Source organism: Peromyscus leucopus, chromosome 2 (genome assembly GCF_004664715.2).
Source record: "Peromyscus leucopus breed LL Stock chromosome 2, UCI_PerLeu_2.1, whole genome shotgun sequence".
NCBI classification, from domain to species: Eukaryota; Metazoa; Chordata; class Mammalia; order Rodentia; family Cricetidae; genus Peromyscus; species Peromyscus leucopus.
The window spans coordinates 129,000,000-129,020,867 of NC_051064.1; the positions used below are offsets into that span (position 1 = coordinate 129,000,000).

The window sequence follows — 20,868 nt, forward strand, 5'->3', positions numbered from 1 at the left end:
AGACTTCCACATAGGAACTTAAAAAGGATAGCATTCTGTCTCTATAATTTATGAAGAGCTTTTTAAATTGTTTTGTTTTTAAGTTTTAGCCAACACTTCAAAATCCTTTAGTTCAAGTGCCTAAGGTCACAGCACTGAAAACATAAGAAGCGGGTTCCCTCCACAGCATCTTACAAGGAAAGACCCACATTTTATTGCATTGTGTTGTGGTGAAGTTTTTTTTGACAGGGAAGAGCTGCCACAGCCACGTGGAGTGAGGCTAGACCACAAGAGCTTACTACTGAAAGGTTATTAAGTGGATGGCCAGAAGGTTGTTCCACAACATAGTCAAAGACATTAGCTTGGTTTTGTTTTGAACTTGAAAATTAGGTAGGAGGAAGTCTGGATGAGACTTGAAAATTCACTGAGGACCAGTTTGTGTCTCTCTCATTAGGCCAAGCCTCACCAATGTATGGAGTCTAGTGACCCCATATTGGCCCCTCCACCACATGTCAAAGAAGAGATTGCTTTAGCCTGGGCTTCTGGAGCCAGGCCCTCTGAAGAGAAGGCCCTTCCGAACAGAAGGATGCTTCCAGCATCTCTGCAGGTCATGGATAATATTCCAGAAGTACTTGGCTGAGGAAAACCAGAAGGGTTGAGAGACAAACTTTCTCAGAATGCTAGCTAGCTCTTTCTCTGTAGGCCTGGAAGAAACCCCGGGGCCCTGGTGTTGAGTGGGAGGGGAGCCAGGAGCCCAGCTTGCAATAAGGAGGGCTTGGGCTGGTGTCTCAAAGCTGAACTGTGGATGTGAGTGGCCTCCTGCTGACAAAGGAGAAAGTGAATACTTTCTAACCTGCTCCTGAAAGTGGTCCCTGGGGGAGCCACCCCAGGACTTCTCCTTCGCAGAAAAGCTAGCTAAGTTCACAGTACGTCTTAAGAGATGGCCATTTGCTTGGTCACTGGCTCTAGGGATGTCTTCTGCCCTTGAGGATGCGCACTTAGCAGTAAAGATGGGTGTGTAAGTCAGAGAGGTGCCCCTGGAAGGGGTCCAGAGTACTAGGGGAAACCCAGGAAGAAGTCACTAACTGGAATGTCAGGGATGTTTCCACGAAGGAAACCTTTGAGCAGGGCCTTAAGGTTGGGTAAGTAGGAGGGAGCTCAGAGCAGGTCCATGCAATGGCACTGAGGTTGGAACAGCCTCTGAGAATGCAAGTGATTCCCCCAAGCCACTGAGGAAACGACAAACAGGATCCACGTTGTGAGGCACCCAGGAGCTCAGTCCAGAGGTTTGGATTCTATTTTAAAGAAAAAGAATGTGAAGCTGAATGTATTAGGCTGTCGTTAATAACAATATTAGCTTTTACTGTAGGTCTATCCTGTGCCAGCCATTGAGCAAATGAATCCCTCTCTATAAACGATCCACTGTATTTTCTTAATTGCATAATGAATTAGGTTTTAACGGGCCCACCTGATGGATGAGGAAACTGGAGCACAGCTAGGTTAAGGGTTGGAAATGGCCTGTGCACATGGCTGGGAAGAGGCAGAAGGGCACATCCGACCTCCATCTTTCTGGCTCCAGTGTCCCGGCAGTCATAGCTCTGTGATGCTCTCTGCTACTGACTGGAAAGGTACAGATGGGGGGAGCCCGGGATTGGTGCTGTCGGATGAGCCGGGTAGGGTGAGTCAGTCACAACAGCGTTGGAGTCAGGGAGCTTTGACAAAATTCCCAGGGCAGCAGTGGAGAGGAGCAGAGGGGATACTGAGGGAGCAAGACCATTCAGGAGGCTGGTGCTGTTAATGAAGTGGGAAGAGGGTGCCATCAACCAGGAGCAGACGAGTGAGATTTAGAGGGTAGAATGGGGCATGAATGTGGAGGAGTGGAGAAAGAAGGGGCAGCTCTTATTCAACACAGTGTCTTAAATGATGGGCAGAGTGTTTGGCACACTGTAGGCATTCAACATCTACTAATCCAGTAAGCACATGAATGGCTTGCTTGAGCCAGTGAGGTACTAGAAGAAAATTGGCTTGGGAGAATGCTTGCCTTACAAGCATGAAGACCTGAGTTCCAGCCACAAAACCCACATTAAAAGCCAGGCATGATGTATGCTTATTTTCATAATTCCAACCCTGGGGCTTGCTGCCTAGCTAGCCTGGACTAATGGAGAGCCCCAGGTCCCAGCATGAGACTCTGTCCAAAAACAAACAAACAAAAAACAAGGTAGATGGCTCCTGAGAATCACTTGAGGTTATCCTCTTGTCTCTGTGTGTGCTCCTGGACATACATGTATACACATGAACCCGCACCCATGCTTACACACACATCTTCACACACATGTGCATCTTCACACTCATATACATACATGCATCCATACACAGAGAGAGAGCAGGAGAGGAGGGGAGAGAAGAGAGAGAGAGAGAGAGAGAGAGAGAGAGAGAGAGAGAGAGAGAGAGAGAGAGAGAGAGAGGGAGGAGAGAGAATACAAAAGGAAGAACATGCTTTGCAGGGCAGAAGAGGGACACAGACTGTGGAGTACATGAATGCTCTCTGGTGCATGAATCTAGGTTCAAGAGAGAGGAGCAGATGTCTCTCTGGCACATGGGCAGGAACAGAAGCCTAAGAAAGGGACATAATTTCTTGGAAAATGTGGAGAGCTGGGAGACTGAGTGGCCCTGGAAGCCATCCTTACATATGGAAGAGCCGTGGAGTCGTAGGGAGGTGGGATGAGAATCAGATGGGAAAGCAGGGCTTCCCCAGCTAAGATAAGCCGGACGGTGGCTGTGGTGAGACAAAGCTTGTTGCAAGAAGCCTGAGGGGATGGCTGGCCTTGGCCTTGGCAGGGCTGGGGCTAGGTGGTGGAGGTGAGGCATTGGAGGTGAGAGCAAAGACGCCTTGACTTGCAGAGAGTGGACCAGCACAGGGAGGGATGGGGGCGTTATGAGGCATCTTTGTCTGGAATGTTGACTGGAAACTGGAGTTCATGCACAGGACAGGGCAGAGCAAACAGGGAGACCCAAAGCAGAGAGCTGAATGGAGGCAGGAGTTTGAGACTGAGTACTTCTGACGAGGCAATATGGAGCCAGGGCAGAAGATCATGGATGGTTCCCTTTGCAAAGAGCAGGCATGGTGACAGGTGACCCTGAGGCATGAGGACTGGGACACATGTCACTCAGCCCCTTCCTTGAGAGAGCAATCATGCTTCCCAGGCAGCTGAGCACATGCAGGCATGAAGGTCCTTCTTGGACTTGCAGCCTCTCCTGTAGCTCCTGCTAGTTGTGCTCAGGAAGGATCTAGGAATGTTCCAGGCCTGCAGAGAGGAGCTGTTCTGGTGTGGCGATGGTCATGAGCCTCTATCAGGGACATAGCAACCAAGAACCTGGAGGCTCCACACTCCACACTATGGAGACAAGAGCATAGTCCCAAAGGGGAGGCAAACAGGGTCCACCCCTTCTCAATACACTAGATAGACATTAGTAACCCTGCTACCTAGCATCCCAAGAGTTTGGCAGATTTAAGGAAAGGAGAAACAGGTCTGTGGTGTCCTTGGGCAATGCCAGGCCAACTTAAGGCATCTGGGCCACCAAGTTCTTACAATATTCATCTTAGTGCCAATATAATAGCTACTTACCATGGCATTCCTTGAACTTGGATCACCATCAAAAATACCTAGGGAGGCTGTACTGGCGCAGATTCCCAAGACCATCCCTCACAAAGAACATATCAAACAGCTCTGTGAACACTTGGAACCTCTATGTTATGGAGCACTCAGTGGTCCCACCATCCAGGCTGTGATAAACAGCAGTCTCGTCCTTCCGGCCAAGCTCGGGGGCTACTCCCATTGGCCACTCCATCAGCCCCAGTGGCAGACACCTTGAACTCTGGTTGAACGACATCCCCGGCCCTTGAAGACCTCTGTCTGGCACATCAGAGGTGTGTCCCTGTGCCTTCTCTGCTCCTCCAGGCTGGGGAGATGCCCTGGTCTTCTCTGTAAAACCTTGGTCACTCAGTGTGCCCAGCTCCCCGTTCCTTCCTCTGCTCTCTTACCAGTACGGCTTTGCGTGCACAGTCCCTGCCCTGCCCCTGGTTCCCTGGTCTCCCCAAAAGCAGAACTAGCAAGTTCCCCAGTGTGTCTGTCTCAACCCACCGTGGGTACAGTGCTCAGTGGAGAGACACTTTACCCCGCTGAGCTTGTACAGTCCTGAGTCCTGTGCTTCCTGTGCTCAAGAACATTCAGCGCCCTTCTCAGGAGAGATTGTCATCTTGTGCTGAGGGTCCCAACTATAGCCCTTTCTGGCCCTCTCTTTGCCGCTGTCAGAGACCCTGGCTTCACCACCCTTTCCCCCACCCTGGGTCTCCACCAGCTCCCACTAGGTCTCCACGCTTCTTGCCCCCACTTCACACTGAGTCATAGCTTTCCGTCTACTTGACCATGCAGCTAGTCCAAACAGCCGGCTCCAGCCTCAGAGCACCCTCCACCTGCAGCCTCCTCCAGGCTGCTCCCCACCCCTGCCTCAGCTGACCTCCCTGTTCCTCCCTTCCTCCTGAGCTGCTCACAGCCCATGGCCTCCTCTGCACTGCCCGGCCCTGTGCATCCTCTCCTTCCTCCGTGAATCCTCCTCCCATCCTTTTGCTGTGTGCCGTTCCCTGGCGCCAGTGGTCTGTGTGCATCCTGGCACTTTGATGCTGCGCTAAGTTGTGGCGCGATAACCTAATGGGAAGCCGCTAGCTCCGTGCGTGGCACAGAGCAGACACTCGGTAATCATGTCCCAGAAGATACGCTTGTTTATCCACTTATCTAATGGGCTTACGTTGGATGTCTGAGCTGGATACAAATGTGGCTCTTGATATGCCTGTTTCTCCCACTGAAGGTTCTCCTGCCCCACAAAGGGGCCTTGTGAGCTTGATTGATCTGCATGCTAGTTAATGAGTCATTATAGAATCCTGCCTTTAAACAATGGCCAAAAGCGGAGGAGGAAAGAACAAAGGAAAGCATGCATACCCGGTGTGCAGTGTGCTGGGGCCTGCTGGAAGGCAAGTCACTCCTGTGTGCTGAACCCGCCTCGTGATGTAATTAGCCCCTGCATCCTGGTCAGTACTCCGCGGTGTGGTTCATGTCCAAAGGCAGTGAGAACCAGTGATGGGAATCATTTTATGGCTCCAGGTTCTGCCCTTCAAAGCAATGTTTTCCCATTATGGGCCTGGTAATCAGGCACTCCCTCTGTAGAGATGACTTGGTAAGTGGTGTCCCTTGCCCTAGGTCTGGCTAGATGCAATGACCATGTTTAGCCAGAGCTGTAGTCATTGCGGGGAGAGGCTGATCCTCCTGCTGGGGCCACCATCTGGCTGGGGGTGCTCTCTGTGTAGCACACATTTGCCAAGCTGAGATCCAGCTGAGAATTTGGGGCAGCTTGAGGGGGTAGGTCACTGTCCCTACCTTGTGCGCCTGAGACCCTGCTGGAGAGTTCCAAGACTGTAGAGCACAGCAACAAGAAGCCTGTCTGGTGGTGGCACTCTGCTACCAGACTGTGTGAGCCTAGGCAAGCCACATCACCTCTCTGTGCCTGGCCCTTCCTCTCTCTAAAACAGGAGCTATCTGATTTTTACATGAGCAGATGTGTGTAATATGCTTGGAACATGGTTAACCTCATGGTAGGCATTAGCTATTGTAGTGAAGAAATAGTATAAGATGATTAAAGGCTGCACTCGGGCAGCTCAGGGAGTCTCCTAGGCTCAGCAGACTAGGACCTCGGGGCCATCACACTCCTTACTTGCTTTATAAAGTTCGACTGGGACACAGCCATGTCCACTTAGCACCTACTGTGTGGATGGAGCAGGGCAGTGTGACAGTATATGCAGTCCTCAAAAGTATTTCTGATACGGCCCTTTACAGGAAAGGCTGGCCAGCCTCTGCTCTAATTCTTGGAAGGATCCCACGGTCTGGTAGCCCAGGCTGGGAGTCAGAAAAGGTTTGGAACGTGCCTTGCTGTCAGATGTCTTTCTCAGCTTCCACATCTGTCTGGAATATGGACAGGCTCTGTGGGTACAGAGGTGATAAGCCCTGGGGAGAGACATTGCCAGGGCCTCTCTGGCCAGAGCAACGAGAGTGGAGACGTTCTCTCTCAGCTCACAGTTTGAGACGATACAGCACAGCATTGTAAGAAGGTGTGAAGAGTTCAGAGCAGCTGGGACATGTGACTGGACTTCCCACACCACAAAAGACCAGAGAACAGAGCTAGGACAGGAAGCAGGGCCAGACCGTGTACCTCAAGTCCTGCCCCCAGTGACCTACTTCCTCCAGTCGGTTTCACATCCTCCCAAGACAGTGCCACCCACTGGTGACCAACTGTTCAAACAAGAGCCTGTGGAGGATGGTTTACATCCAAGTGGTCACTGTGAGGAGAACACTGTGAGGAGCTTCGGGAGTGGGGGACATATCAGTCACATGACAGGGAGCAGATGTGGAAGGGCTCTCCATATATGTGTCAGTCTAGGATGTGACATTCCCAGAGTCACTTGGCACAGCAGGACTGTGGCGGATGAGAGACGGGGAGGAGATTGCAGCCTGAACGAGGGGTCATTTGATGATGTCATTAGCCAACAGAGAGCATTCCTGACAGGCATCCAGGAAGGAGTCCCCACTCACTGTGGACTGTTGCATTCCATCCCCACGTCACTAGGTCCTCTCTGAAGCTGAGGAACTGGTCTCCTGGGTTGCAGACCACCCACGACGCTGTAGCTTCTGCAGCAGCAGACACCTCACACCGAGCTCTGGCTTGCAACACTCCTTACCGGTTCCCTGTTGTCTTTAGGACGTGGGTCCAAATCCTTAGCGTGGCAGACAGCTTTCCTTAGCTTGGCCCCTCCTCCACTGCTGTCAACGTCACCAGTCTCTGCTTCCCACATAATTAAATAACCGGGTTTACTAGAAGTCTCAGGACAGGGCCTGGGAGGACAGCTCAGTGGGTAAAGAGGACAGGAGTTTAATCCCCAGGACCTGCCAATCCGGTGCACACTTGGAATCCCGAGGTTCCCTGGGCTTGCTGGCTAGCCAGTCTAGCCTCGCTGGTGAGTTCCAGGCCAGTGAGAGACCTCGTCTGTAGACAGAGGTGATAAGAGGGGATTGGTGTTACCAGAGACGCATTTGAGCTTGTCCTCAGTCCTCAGCAAGCACTCACACATGCCCACTCACACCATGCACACACACACAGGAGTCTCTGGACAAGTCACAATATTTCCACATCACTGTTCTCTCTCCACCCTGATTGTTTCATCATCCACATCCAAACTGTTCATTCTCCAAATGCTGCCTGGGCTTCATCTCCTCCTCCAGGAAGCCCCCGGGCTTTTCCCAGCCAATGTGATGGCTCCCTTCCTTGTCTATGTGGAAACTAATCGAGGTGCTCCAGAATGTTCTCCCCAGGGGTGCTTCCCTCTGTGAACCCCATGGCCAAGCTGAGGGGTCTGGGAAGAGGGTACCAGGCTTACCAATGTGGGCATTAGTTTGCTTTGGCAAATAAGTAAGGTAATAAGAGTAAAATTCTGTTGGCCTCCAGGCTGGGTGCTGGGCTGCCTGACTTGGGCAGAGAAACCTGAAGAAGCTATTCATTGGAATTCAGAAAACTAACCATAGGAAGTCTGTCCTCCTTGGACTGTAGTGTCAACAGCAAAAAGGCAGCTTCAGCTTCCAGGAAGATCAGCATTAGAATGAAAGAGGCAAAAAGAAGAGCAGGCTAGACATCAGTTCTGAGTATCTGCACTTGGCCCCACCCACTGCCCTGCTGACCAAGCCAAACACCTGTCAACTGTCCAGAATTTCCCTTCCTTCTACCTACCCCATCCCAGCCCCCACATCCACCCAGTCACACACCCCTAAATGTCACCAGGGCCTGTCCCTCTCCTTTACTGCTCCTCTGCCAGCAGCCTCGACCCTCCTCACTACCCAACTCACAGCTGCCGGTCATTTCCATGCCAGACTGATGTCACCTCCCCCAGGAGAAAGCCCATGGTGGTGGGAGGGACTTTGAATTCAGCTTCAGGCAAACTGCAGTTCCAAGGAGTCACCCAGCCAGACAGCCTTCAGAGTGAGGCATCTGCCATGCCTGCTTTCTGTAGACCCGTTGTCTACAGTGTATTCTAGAATGTTCCTTCTCCGCCATAGCTCAAGTTCTGTGCACTGGACTCCCTCTCAGAGCATCCCTTGCCCCCTTCAGCCACCCTTAAGATCTGGGGGTCCTCCACAGCCTTCCGAATTTCCTCAGAGGCCTCAGACATGAGTAGCACCCTCCCCTCTTTCAACCACAGGCTATTCTCACTCCATGACCCCCACTTTTGCACCTGTCCCTAAATTATTTATGTGCTCATTGGAACCCCTACCTCAAGCAAGACAGGGACAGTGTGGTATACTAAAGACATTCATGCATGGCAGGGACAGTGTTATGTTAATGTCAGGACCCACCCCAATCTGTATATGGCAGCTGCTTAGTAAATATTTGTGGAAGATGGGACTAAGACAAGCTGAGAGAGAGAGAGAGAGAGAGAGAGAAGAGAGAGAGAGAGAAGAGAGAGAGAGAGAGAGAGAGAGGAGAGAGAGAGGAGAGAGGAGAGGAAGGGAGGAAGGGAGGGATCTTGTTGTAATCTCCTTCCAAGCACATTCATTTAGCGGGCAAATAAACTAACAGAAGGGATGGGAAATAGTCGGTAGAGAAGAGAGGAAAAGCCAGGGGAGTCTTCTCCAGACCCCGTGGGGCAGAAGAGCTGAGATTCCACATGTGGCCTGATACTGCCACCAAGCCCAAGGGAATTTCTGTCCATGAAAGCATGAAGAACGAGTCCAATCATCTTGTGGTCCTCCAGCTGTGCCTGGTGGTTCTTTGACAGCTGCCAGACCTGGCCAGATGTGCCTCAAACATCTTCAGAGACATCAAGGGACCCCAGGGACCATATAGCCTCTGGAGAAATAGTCATGTGCCTCAGGATGGCGCAGAAATGGGCGATGTGTGGAGGAGAGGGGCCCCCCGAGACTTGGAGTATGTCAGGATACGGTGAGGCTTCCAGAGACTTCCTCACAAGTCCCTAACGCTGTGCTCCCTCCTCTAGGTGATCAAGCTGGCCTTTGAAGAGTTCGATTTAGAGAGGGGCTATGACACCCTGACAGTCGGGGACGGTGGGCAGGATGGGGACCAGAAGACAGTCCTCTACATGTAAGTGCAATACTGTGTCTGGATGGGGAACCGTGGGGGAGTAGAGACAGGCTCACAGAGCCCACCCTGGTCCCCAGACCTGGACCTGGGGCTGACAGTGTCCTGTGGTGCTCCTGGTGTCTGCAATCATCCATCTACCTCTCTCCACCCTAGCCGAGGGGAACCGACTTCGTAGAGAAGTTACATGAAGTGTTCAGACTGAGTAGTTTTGGGCAAAGTCGAACAAAGTCTCCGCACCTGTGTGCCCGACTCTACTAGCCAACTGCTTCTCTGAAACACCCTGTTTTTGCCACCTCCCAGTGTCTCTACCCTAGGCGACTTCTGTCCCTGGCTGTCTGACCTCCCACTGAGACAACAGAAGTGTTTGGGGGAACCTTTCCACATGTCCAGAACAATCTGAGACATGGACAGTTTCATAGACACAGTGACTACCTTTCCCTGGCCAAGGAAGTCCAATATGACAAAGCCTCATCAAGGGAGCCATATCAGGCTGTCCTGGAACTCCACTGGGCTGGGCCTCTGCTTTGGGGGGAACCATTCCGTACCCCTTCACCTAACACAGTAGCCCAGCAAAAGGCCAGGAAATGTCTCTGCCCTGTGCATGCGGCCTAACTTCAGATTTAGAGCGTGATAGACCCAGAGTGGGCCTGGCTCCTTGGTTTCCTTCAGGTTTCCCTTGGCTCTTGGCAGGGTGCAGACCTCTAAGCATCTCTCTCCCAACAGCCTGACAGGTACCTCGGTCCCAGACCTCATCGTCAGCACCCATCATCAGATGTGGCTCCTCTTCCAGAGCGACAGCAGCGGCGGCTCCCTGGGATTCAAGGCTTCCTACGAAGGTAACTGCTGTCAAGGAACCTGGCAGGCTCACCCAGGGAGGAGGAGATTTGGGGTTTCCATCTGCAAGCATGAAGCCCGGGTTCAAATTCTGGCCCCTTCCATGCCTCTCCTCAGACACATTATTTGACCTCCCTGAGCTCCCATCTCTTTCTTTGTTCACTGTGGCAGGTGATTTCAAGGATTACCTGGGACAGTTCAGTCTGTGTGGGATATCCTACGCCAACTGTGAGCTGGGTTTCATCCCTATTTCGTACCTGGCATGTACAGACTTGCTCAGCCTCATCTAGTTTTGATATCTTTGCACTGGGGCCACTGACCTCCCAAGCTACCTTGCAATGAATGGGTGTGTTGAACACAGGAGGACAAACAGCCACCATAGTTGACAGCCTGAGGAGGATGTCAGCAGGGGTCTTAATTCTTTTCAGTAACTGATGTTAAAGAAATGGCACACTCAGGGATCCGTGGAGTATTCCCATTATCACTCTTCATGAACTTCCAAATCTCCTGTTGTTCAAAAGAGAGGTCCCCAAAAGAAGGCAGGTGTCATGCTGTGTGAGTGATTAAGCCCTTTCAGGTATCAGACCTAGGCCATACCCCCCAGGTCTAGAACAAATGGGTATTAATGCAAGATAGCCACCCACCCAGCCCATGGGAATGAGAAAAAGGGAAGCAGGCCTCTTTCTAGGGAAGTAGGCACTAAATCCTAAAAATGATCCACTGGTTATTAGAGAGACAAGGTCAGGACACAGGAGGGAAGGATGTCCTCAGGGTGGCTCCTGTACATACTACCTACCTGGTGCATCAAAGGTTCTTCTCATACCAAGACCTGTTGTGTTTCTACCCTGGGTACACAAGAGGTGCTGGGTGTCACTGACAAAACAAAACACACACACACACACACACACACACACACACACACACACACACACACATTTACCAGGCATACAAGAGGTACTGGGTATCCCTGACAAAAACAAAAAACAAACACAATCAGATCCCTTAAAGCAACAGCAGTGTATTCCTGCACACACATGTTCTTGTCTGGAGATGGCAAATCTGGTACCCAGGTACCAGCAGGGCATGCTGCCTCTGAGACTCTGGTAGCATCCTTCTTCACTTTTCCTCACATTTCATGGTGGCTAAGAGTTCTTAGTACCCCTTAGGTTATAGATATCTCTCCCTGACATTGACACCATACACATTTCTGTGTGTGTGTCTTCTCATAAGGGTACCTGCAGGTTAGGGATACTCATTATGCCCCCATCTTGATGACATCTGTAAAGACAGTTTCCATATAAGCTCTGTTACAGCTGCAGGGATTTGGAACTACACAACTCAATAGACTGTAGGAAGCTAGCCTGTAATACTAATGCTCACTCCACCGTGTTATCAGAGTGAAGCTAGCCATTGTACTCTTCCCAGAATGGAGGAATGGAGAGCCAGGGTCTAGGGGAGGCAGAGCCTGGACAGGATGCCTGGGTGACGGGTGCCAAGTACAAATCCTGTTTCTGCCAAGTTGCTGCTCTGTGGGGGGCGCAGGGCCTTTCCAGGTTCTGTTTCTTCACCCTGAAAAATGGAGTTAATGTGACTGAGAAACAGCCTCGGTCCCAGGGATATCTGTAGAGATGATGAGATGTTGGGGTTTTTTGCTTGTTTGTTTGTTTTGTTTGTTTGTTTGTTTGTTTGTTTTGTTTTTTGAGAAAGAGCCAGCCTGGCAGTGTAGGCCTGTGATCCCAATTGCTCTGTAGGCTGAGGCAGGAGGACCACATATCCAAAGCCTGCCTGGGCCACAGAGGAGCTGGAGAAATGACGCGGCAGTTAAGAGTGCTTACTGCTCTTGGAGACTGTCAAGGTTCCATTCCCAGCATGCACAAGGAAGACTCAAAACCTTCTGTTAACTCCAGATCCTAAGGGATCTGGCACCCGCTTCAGGTCTTGGTGTGAACCGGCCATGCATTTTGTACACATACATGTATGCTGGCAAGCACTCATAAAACAAAACAAAAACAAAAAACCCAAAAGTCGAATGAGGTACAGCTCAGTGGTGGAGTACCTACCCAGCATGTCAGAGGCCCTGGATTCCAACCTCAGTATTGAAAAGAGCTAGGGAAGGTGAGAGGTAGGGCAGCTAGGAATATGGTGGGAGTGCTCAGGAAGTTTTCCCCAGGCCAGTCTGCACACCTGTGCAGAAAGAGCCCCAGGCAGGAAGCCAGGAAGTCCTGATCCAGGCCCAACTCTCTCACTGCTGTGAAAATGGGAATGGATTTGGATGCACTTTCCACAGCCTCCCCTGATTCTAAAAAACACTGTGAACGTTCATCAGTGAATATCTCCATGAGGGGGAGTGGGGAGGGAGAATGACCCTTGATAGCCGCATGTCCTTAATCGGTTCATGCTTGGCCTGAGGTTTGGGCAAGACACAAAACCTTGAACATAAAGGAGATAATACCATTTGGCAGATTGAATAGTCTGAGCAGGGAGGGCTAGTGGCTAAAATGGTAGCAGACAGTGGAAAAATGATAAATATAAAAAAACTCAGCCTCTAGAATGAAACCAGGCAATTCTTATGCCTTCTCTGTCCCTGTCAGCCATTGGAGAGCAGAGCTGAGCTGTGGAAGGCCCTGGCTTTGGGTGGACTTAAGCCAATCCTCGTGAGAAATGTTTGTGACCCTCTGATGTTTACATGGGGGGTGGGGAGGTGGACTCAGGAGACTGGAGAGCTGTGTCCAAATAGCGGAAGGTTAGTCACACAGGAAAAGGGAGTCAGATCAGTTTGAAAGTTTACTGAAAGAGAAAGGGGTGTGACATTTGCTGAGAGCCTACTGTGTGCCAGCAGACTTAAGTCTGTGGTCTCAGGAGGGCGTGGTGTTGCCATGGAGGGACCTGGCGCAGCCCCGGGGACCGTCAGTGTGGAGGAGGGGCTAAGACTGCCCTGCTTGTCTTTGCTTTCTTGCTTTCTTTTTTTCCTGTCTTTGTTTCTTTTCCCCTCCTCTTTTACTGTACCTCCTAAGCCTCCATTTAAGAAAAGATTCATATTACCAGAAAAACATCGCCTCATCGCACCCAACCCCTTCGAGGCACGGAGGGGTTAAGTAACCTGCCTGGGTGTCACACAGAAGTCCAGGAAGTGGCAGAGCTGGGGTTTGAACCCACACCTCTCTAGCTTCAAAGCGCATGGTTTCCCTCCCATACCGAGAGCTTCCCGAAGCTACTGATTTTAATTTCCTTATAAAATCTTTATAGAAGTCAAAACTTTGCCCCAATCAAGTACACCATATAGCAGAAGCCTAGAGTCCAGGTCACTGGAGGTTGGAGGCATGTTCATTAGTTACATTTCTGTTTCACTCATTCAAGATTGATTAAACACCTGCTGTTGGCCAGTTCAGAGCTGAGCACTTCAATCAGAATGGTGAACCTCCTGGCCCTGGTCCAACATCCCTGTGTGGATGCCTGTCACAGACTAGTGCCATCAGGACTTCCTGTACCCATGACAGATTAGGAAGGATGGTTTGTGTGTTTAGGGGCCTTGCTAACCTTCACAGCTATGTCAGGTTGTGCACATAGAGGCAGCAGAGTCTATGATGATCAAATAGACTCCGGAATTGGATCAGACCTGCTAAGCCTCAGCGTGGTTTCTAAACCCCAACCCTGAGAACACCGTGTGGTCTCCGCGAGCCTCGGTTCTCCCACTCACAAAACAGATAATGATGCTGGCCTCAGCACTACTATGGCAGTGAAATAATATCACAGAAAATCCTTTGCATACTGTCTGCCACCAAGACAGAACCTTCCTCTTAGGGTCACCAGTGTCCCCGCCACCCCAGTCCCCCAGATTCTTGTCCTCTGGGCCAGACCTAGATCTGCCTCCTGTGGCTCATGTTTGCTTGTCATAGACCCTGGTTTTAGGACCTGCCGCATCCCACATTCCCTTGCTCTCCAGACTGGATGGAAAACAGGAAGGCTCCCTGTGGTTGATGTCAGGTGTGGGGGTGTGTTAGTGAGTTTTCATTGCTGTGACATAAGCAACCTCCAGGAGGAAGGATAGTTTCAGAGGACCCAGTCAGTCCAGTGTCCCAGTCTCCAGGCCAGTGTCCCAGTCTCCGCTGATTCCAGACCCGAGGAAGGACAGACATCATGGCAGTGGGCGGGTGTGGCAAAGACTGTTCACTTCACAGTGGGCAGAAAGCCTGGAGACTGGGAGAGAACAGGAATAAGATGACCTCGAGGGCCCACCCCAAGTGACCTACTTCCTCCACTAAGAAAGACCTCCCAAGCTTTCCAGTACCTTCCAAAATAGAGGCTGGATATCAAACCTTCAATACCCGATCTTTACCAGGGACTCTAATCTCTGTAAGAGGGGCAGAAGTTCACTCAGAATGCCATGGGCATCATGGAGCCTTTGTACTTGGTCCAGGGGGACAACCTGGGGAAGTTCAGTCAGCAGGACCCACTTTTCCTCCTGCCCCTCCCCCTCTGCCTGGGCCTGTGTTTGAGGACTGAGACCCATCAGTCTTACACGTCCTCTGGTATCAGATGATGGTAGGTTAAGTCCGCTGCGGGATCCTGGTCCTCCACCACGTCAAGCTGTCTCGTGCCACTGGTCGCATCCCACAGGTCTCAGGATCTGTCCTCAGCCTTCAGTCTTCTGTCCTAGCAGTTGGTCACTTTGACTCCCCCAGCTTTAACATGAAACTAAACCCTGACAACTGGCCCATCCGTCCCTAGTCCACAGCTCTACCACTACCTACGTTAGTACCTTCCTCTCTGACACCTCATAGCAGCCTCCTCATAATAGTCAGCCAAGACCCCCAGAACAAAGTGCCACAGACTATATGGTTTGAACAATAGGTGTATATGTTTTCTCACAGCTCTGGGGGCTAGAAGTGGGTGGTGGTCAAGGCTTTAGTGTCTAGTGAGTGTTCTCTTCCTGGCTAATGACAGCCACCTGCTCCTCATGTCCTCACCCAGCCTTTCCTTGACAAAAAGCATGAGCTCTCTTCCTGTAAAGATATAAATGCCATCAGGCCAGCCCCCTCTTCTGACCTCATTCAACTTTAATGACTGCCACAGAGACCCATCTTTTAAAATTGTCACCCTGGAAGCTGAAGGCGTCAGTATACAAATCAGGGGGAATGAATGTTCCGTCTATATCATCACCCCAAAGTAAGCTCTCCATTTCTGCCCCTTCTCCCTCCTCCCCTGTGCCTGATCCGTGCCCCAGTGCCGATGAGCAGCACACCTGCCCGTCACCAGGTCTCCTCTCAGCCTCCTTGCTTCCCTGCATTCACTCAGCTCCCCGATTCCCATAGTCCTGCATCCCACTCTCATCACTGTGTCCCAGACCTCCATCATCCTCTGCCACTGGGCTGCTGACAGCACAGCCCTCCCACCCAGCACCCTTCCCTCCCCCCCTCCCACCCAGCACCCTTCCCTCCCCATCTGCCACATGGCACACAACGATCTCCCCAGATTCCAAGTCTGGCATAGTGTTCTCCTACTTGAGGAAAGCAGGCAAAGAAAACAGACATGAGTGACAGCTTCTCGGCTTCTCGTTGACTTCAGCAGGAAGTACCAAGTCTTCCACAGAGCATGCCAAGTTCATCGCGATCATCCCTAAACCACATTCTGGCTCCTGTGATCCCACGCAAGGCAGAGATAGCAGCTTATCCCCAGCCATTGCGGGGCCCCGTCGATAACATGCTCAGAAAAGCTTTGGAGAATTCATTTGTGATGACTTTGCCCTAGCACATTCAGATCCCTTCCTCAGAACCTCCTGATCTCTTTTTCCTCCCCTCTACCACATGGTGCTCAATGCCAAGTGGCATGCAATCTCCATTGCCCCCTGGGCTCCAGGGTGGGGCAAACCCAATTTACAGTGAGATTCTCCCGTGCTGCCTGTGAGTCAGGCCCTTCATTGATGAACCTGACTTTTCTTGCCCATGGAGAGGCACAGGTAACTGGTAGGCTCACCAGGGCTCTCAAAGATTTGAAACAGTGAAACACCCAGTATAGGGCCTTGGATTTAGGAGTCCTGGATTGAAAGCTTGTCCTCTCCTCCTTCCTCCTTGGGTCTGTGGCTCTTCCACCCTAGACCATGACTCAAAGTGTCCATGTTTACTACATCTGCCTCGATACTGGCCTTCCATTGATTCCAGCTCCAGGGAAATTCCATGCCATATAGACATCGTGGTCCAGGAATGGGAGGCTGCCCTATGTAGATGCTCTATGGGATGTCAGCAGGCATTTAACACAGGAACTACGTCCGTCACGACCACTGCTCCTTCTGGACATACCTGGCCCCTTTGCCCACTGAGAACAGGGAAGATACTTTGGGGCAGACAGGTATTTCTGCAACCTCCCCACATTAAAAGTTCCTCCCTACCCCAGGGCTGGAGAGATAGCTTAGACAGTAAAGCATTTGCCATGCAAGCTTGAGGACCTACATTTGGTTCCCTAGAACCCACATGGGAAAGCCAGGCATGGTGGTGCACAGTTGTAATCCCAAGGCTGAGGAGGAAGAAATGGGTGAATCCTGGAGCTTGCTGGCCAGGCAGTCTAGTGCAATCAGCAAAGACCAAGTAAAAGGGGAAAATCCCTGTCTCAAATGGCAAGGTACACAGTGTCCTAAGGAACAATTATGGAGACTGACTCCTGGCCTCCACGCTGGCACACATGAGTGTGCGCACACACCATGAGCATACATATACATGTACACCAAAAGAAAAAGAAAAAAAAAATGTCTCCTCCATCATTAAAAGCTCAAGCCGTAGAGGAAGAACTGGAGTGTTTACTTCTAGAAATTCTTCATGCCCCGCTTGTCATCATTCCGGCTTGGGTAGGGGGGAAACTCAGGATCCGTCAATCCAGGAGCCCTCTGAGCCTAGAAACACGGTCTCCCTCCGTGGGGGCGCCAGCTGTGGGAAGAATATTCACAGTTGCAATTGCTTTGCTTCCCAGTAGAACCAGAAATATTTAAGGAACAGGCAATTAGCACTTACCAGAAACATTATAAAATTACACACAACTTGCTAACAAGTTTTCACATCAATCTGGATGTCTCTTTGCTTCCTGACTGGAGCCTGGGATCTGGCAGCCTAATGTTCAGTCTGGGAGGCTGACCCAGGGGAGGAGGAAGTAGGGGCCCTGCTCCTGGGGAGATGGAGGTGCAGAGAGGTGAGGATCATTCAAGAAGGGTGTCCAACAGCCCAGGGATTCGTGACAGAAATGAGATCATCTGTTGACTCACGTCCCTAAGGCCTTATGATGTGTTACAGACACTCACTATTCAGGACACTGAGGCCATAGAGACAGGCCTGTCTCTGCCTTCACCCAATTCATAGTCTGTCTTCATAAGCATGGAGTAAGTGTGAGAAGATGGGGAAATCAAAAGGAGTGGCCTCTGACCTTGCTTGAGGGTACTGGAGATGTGAGTGAAAGTCCTCAGGGGACCTGATGTCAGAAAGAGGCTGCCTTGAAGGACACAGAGGAGGGTTGAGAGATGGGATATGTTGGCCGGGAAAGACAGCTCGTTGAATGAGTGTGGGGCTGGGGAGATGGATCCATAGACAAATAATCCAGTAATGAGGATCTGAGTTCAGATGGCCAGCACCACGTAAAAAGCTGGGCACAGTAGTGTACCTATAGTCCCAGCCCTGAGGAGTCAGAGGCAGGCGGATCCCTGAGGGCCAGGTAACCGTGTTGACTCAGTAAGCTTCAGACTGTTCCCAAAAATAACACAGATCATCACTGAAGATGCTTGATATCAAACCCTGGCCTACACACAAGCACTCACACATACATAGTTTCACACATGTTTGTACACAGGAGCACATACATGCATACGCACATGCATGCATGCAAATGAAGATGCATTACATACACATAAACACAAGGCATTTTTAAAAACTTAAATCTCTACTGGAATCAGTTTTGAGAGTGAGTAGGGAGAAGATGCCAAGATTGCCTCTGAGGGCAAGGCTCATGTCTCCTTCTCTGGCACGTAACTCTGAAGATGAGCACCGCGGCACTCCCTGAAAGAGACAGCATTGGCCCCAGGCTTCAGAGGAATCTAAAGGCAATGGCCCAGCACAACTGACTCCAGTCCCTTTAGGGTATCATCGGCTGGCCCTGGTCTCACCAGAGGTCAGGTGCATAACCATCTCAGCTTCCCACCTGCTCTTTTCAGGACACCCTTACATGTCAATCTGGTTTTCCAAAACTCCTCCTTCTGGCACATAATGATGCTCCTCTGGTGCCTGGTCCCATCAGAAGTAGGGTACCTACATTTCAGAAATGCTGCCTGGATCTCTGAGTCATTAAATAGTGGCCGGAGCCAAACACACACCCAGGGTGTAGATCACCGCTGCCGCAGGGTACCAAAAGTGCTCCTGAGCCAGCCTCACGAGTCTAGGAGACCCAGACTGGGTGTGCTTGGACTGACACTGGACGATGAGTCTGTCTGGCAGACAAGCAGGGGCTGTTCGTTGTAGAAAAAAGAGGAGACAGCAGGTGCCCAGTTCCTGCGTGGGCGAGCAGGCAGGGCTCTGCCAACAATGGAGACCATGATAACAATGAGGAAGTGCTACCTCGCTGCTGGGCCTGCGCCATGTTCCGGGCATCTTGGCTGTCAACTTGTAGGCACATCCGCTCGTTTAACCCTCACAATGACCCTGGTCAGCAGAGCTGTTATTACAATTTCCATTTGGTGAAAAACAAAAGCTAAGGGTCAGGAAGAATTGGCAGCGTGGGCTGGGGAGTTAGACGGTGCTGTAGATAAAGCAGCCCTGCCGTGTAAGCATTAGGACCTGAGTTCAGATCCCCAGAACCACACAACGCTGGACACAGTACCACGTGCCCGGAATCTCTATGTCAAGACAGGAGGTAGAAACAAGGGAATTTCTGGAAGTTCACAGGACAGTGAGTCTGACGTATGGAGTGGACAAAGAGACGGTTTCAAACAAAGGGAAAAGTGAGGACTGAGCTTGTCCTGTGACTTCCAAATGTGTGCCATGCCATGAATATTCCCACAGTGATTTTTTTTTTTTTAAGAATAATGTGACCCAGGCCCACTATATAGTATCAAAACCAGGATTCAGGTCCAGGATGCTGTGGCCTCCCAGCCATCATTACACTGTCACCTCCCTGCAGATCATTCTGTTTCCTGATGTACAATTTCCAGGGGGGGGGGTGCTAGCCAAAGATGAGACCCAGGATGGTGGTGGTGTGGGGTGAGGGAATAAGAGCCCTACATAAGCAGGAAGTGGGGGTTGACCTGAGGACTTTGGAAAGCAGTCAGAAAACTGAGCAGAGGACAGTACAACCTGATAACAAGCTTTCACTGATCTTGTACCACATCAAAGAATATGGGATAGAGAAGAGAGGCAGAGAGCCGCCAACCAGCTAGTGCCAGCCAAGTGGGAAATTGTGGAGGCCTGAATTGGACAGAGAAGATGCAGGGAACCAGGGTGTTTAGAAGAGCAGCTGAGGAGAAGGTTCCTATTGGAGGGCGGAGTCTACCGGTTCTTAAGCCTCTGTTTCAACCTCCAAGAAGCCTGCCCACACATACCTAACTGAATTCTCCCAGCGCAGGGTTCAGAGGTCAGGCAGCTCTGGATCTGCACGGCTTACTCAGCCTGACGTTTCTACATAAACATCTGGTCTCTCCCATGCATTGCACCAAACAACTACCGTGCTGCCAGAGGAGTGCTAGGTACACAGAGGCCCGTGAAACCTGATCAACCCGTGTCTGCTTCCATAGGGCTTGCTTCCAGGGCTGGTAGGGCAGCAAGAGGCAAGGAGACCATGAGGCTGGGACAAGGAAGGTTGTTAAGTTGGGGACTCTGATGTCCCTGATGCCCAACAAGGTGGGAGATGCCAGGTGGGTAACATTGGCCCTTTTTTGCCCACTGTTGTATCCCCAGTGTCTAGGACAGGAACCAGTAGAATACTTCTTGACTGCATAGATGAGTAGCTACAAGGGGTAACTGGCACCTTGAGAAAAAAAGTGAAGTGTCAAGAAAGAACGAGCCACTGACATCTCAGGGATGGACTGGGGAGTGTCCTGGAGGAAGTGACCTGCAGAGGTCATATGCAAAGCAGGAGAGGAAGTTCAAGCTCGAATTGAGGCACCTTGAAGGAGCAGACATACATGCATGGCTCTCTGGAAGAGCAGTAGAGAGCGGTCCAGGTTGGGCATCCCAACCCCCGTCCCAGCTCCCTCCGAGTAGTTTCTCTTCTGCGAGCACATCAAAGGACTCAGAATAGAGAGACGCGGGATACAGTCCCTTCTGTGAAGACGCTGTCATAAAAGAGGATTCCAATTTAGTGTCAGAAATTGAAAAACCCGAGAAGATGGAGAGACCCGAGAGTCTAGCATGGATGATAGGGCTAAAAGCCAAGCAGGGAGAGGCAGATATGGCCAGGCCTGTCCCCATGGAGCTCCGGCACCTTCTACACAGACATCTGAGGCCCCTTGGCTTGCTTTTGGTGGGCCAAAGGAGCAGGGGGTACACATATAGTGAAACTGGGTTAGACTAGACTGATAGGAAATTGCAAGACTTCATTTCCTCCAAGTCCAAATTGCATTTATCTATTTGTAATTCTGGGTGCTGACATCAGACGTGCTCAGCCTCTGGCCAGGAGAGGCCTTTCCGTCAGGCAGAAGCACATCAGAAACCTCTATGGGAAGACAGAGCCTCGTTTCTATGTTCTCAGTCCAACGATGGGCCCGAGGAGAAGGCCCAGGACAGAAATCAGCCCCCAGCTCCTCTCCCTTCTTGGAGTTAGCTCCCCAATTTCCAGCCCCAACCTGCCCCATTCCTCATCACCCCACATCCAGATCTGGGTTCTTCAGGG

The 20,868-nt window shown here is 51.0% G+C and overlaps 1 protein-coding gene across 1 annotated transcript in view; it reads left to right on the forward strand.

Annotated features, from left to right (window-relative positions):
• Csmd2 (CUB and Sushi multiple domains 2) overlaps positions 1–20,868 on the forward strand; it is a 568,711-nt gene that overhangs the window by 322,334 nt on the left and 225,509 nt on the right. Inside the window, 2 exon segments of the mRNA XM_037203342.1 lie at positions 9,074–9,177; positions 9,901–10,013. Of these exon segments, the coding sequence (XP_037059237.1) occupies positions 9,074–9,177; positions 9,901–10,013 (217 nt within the window).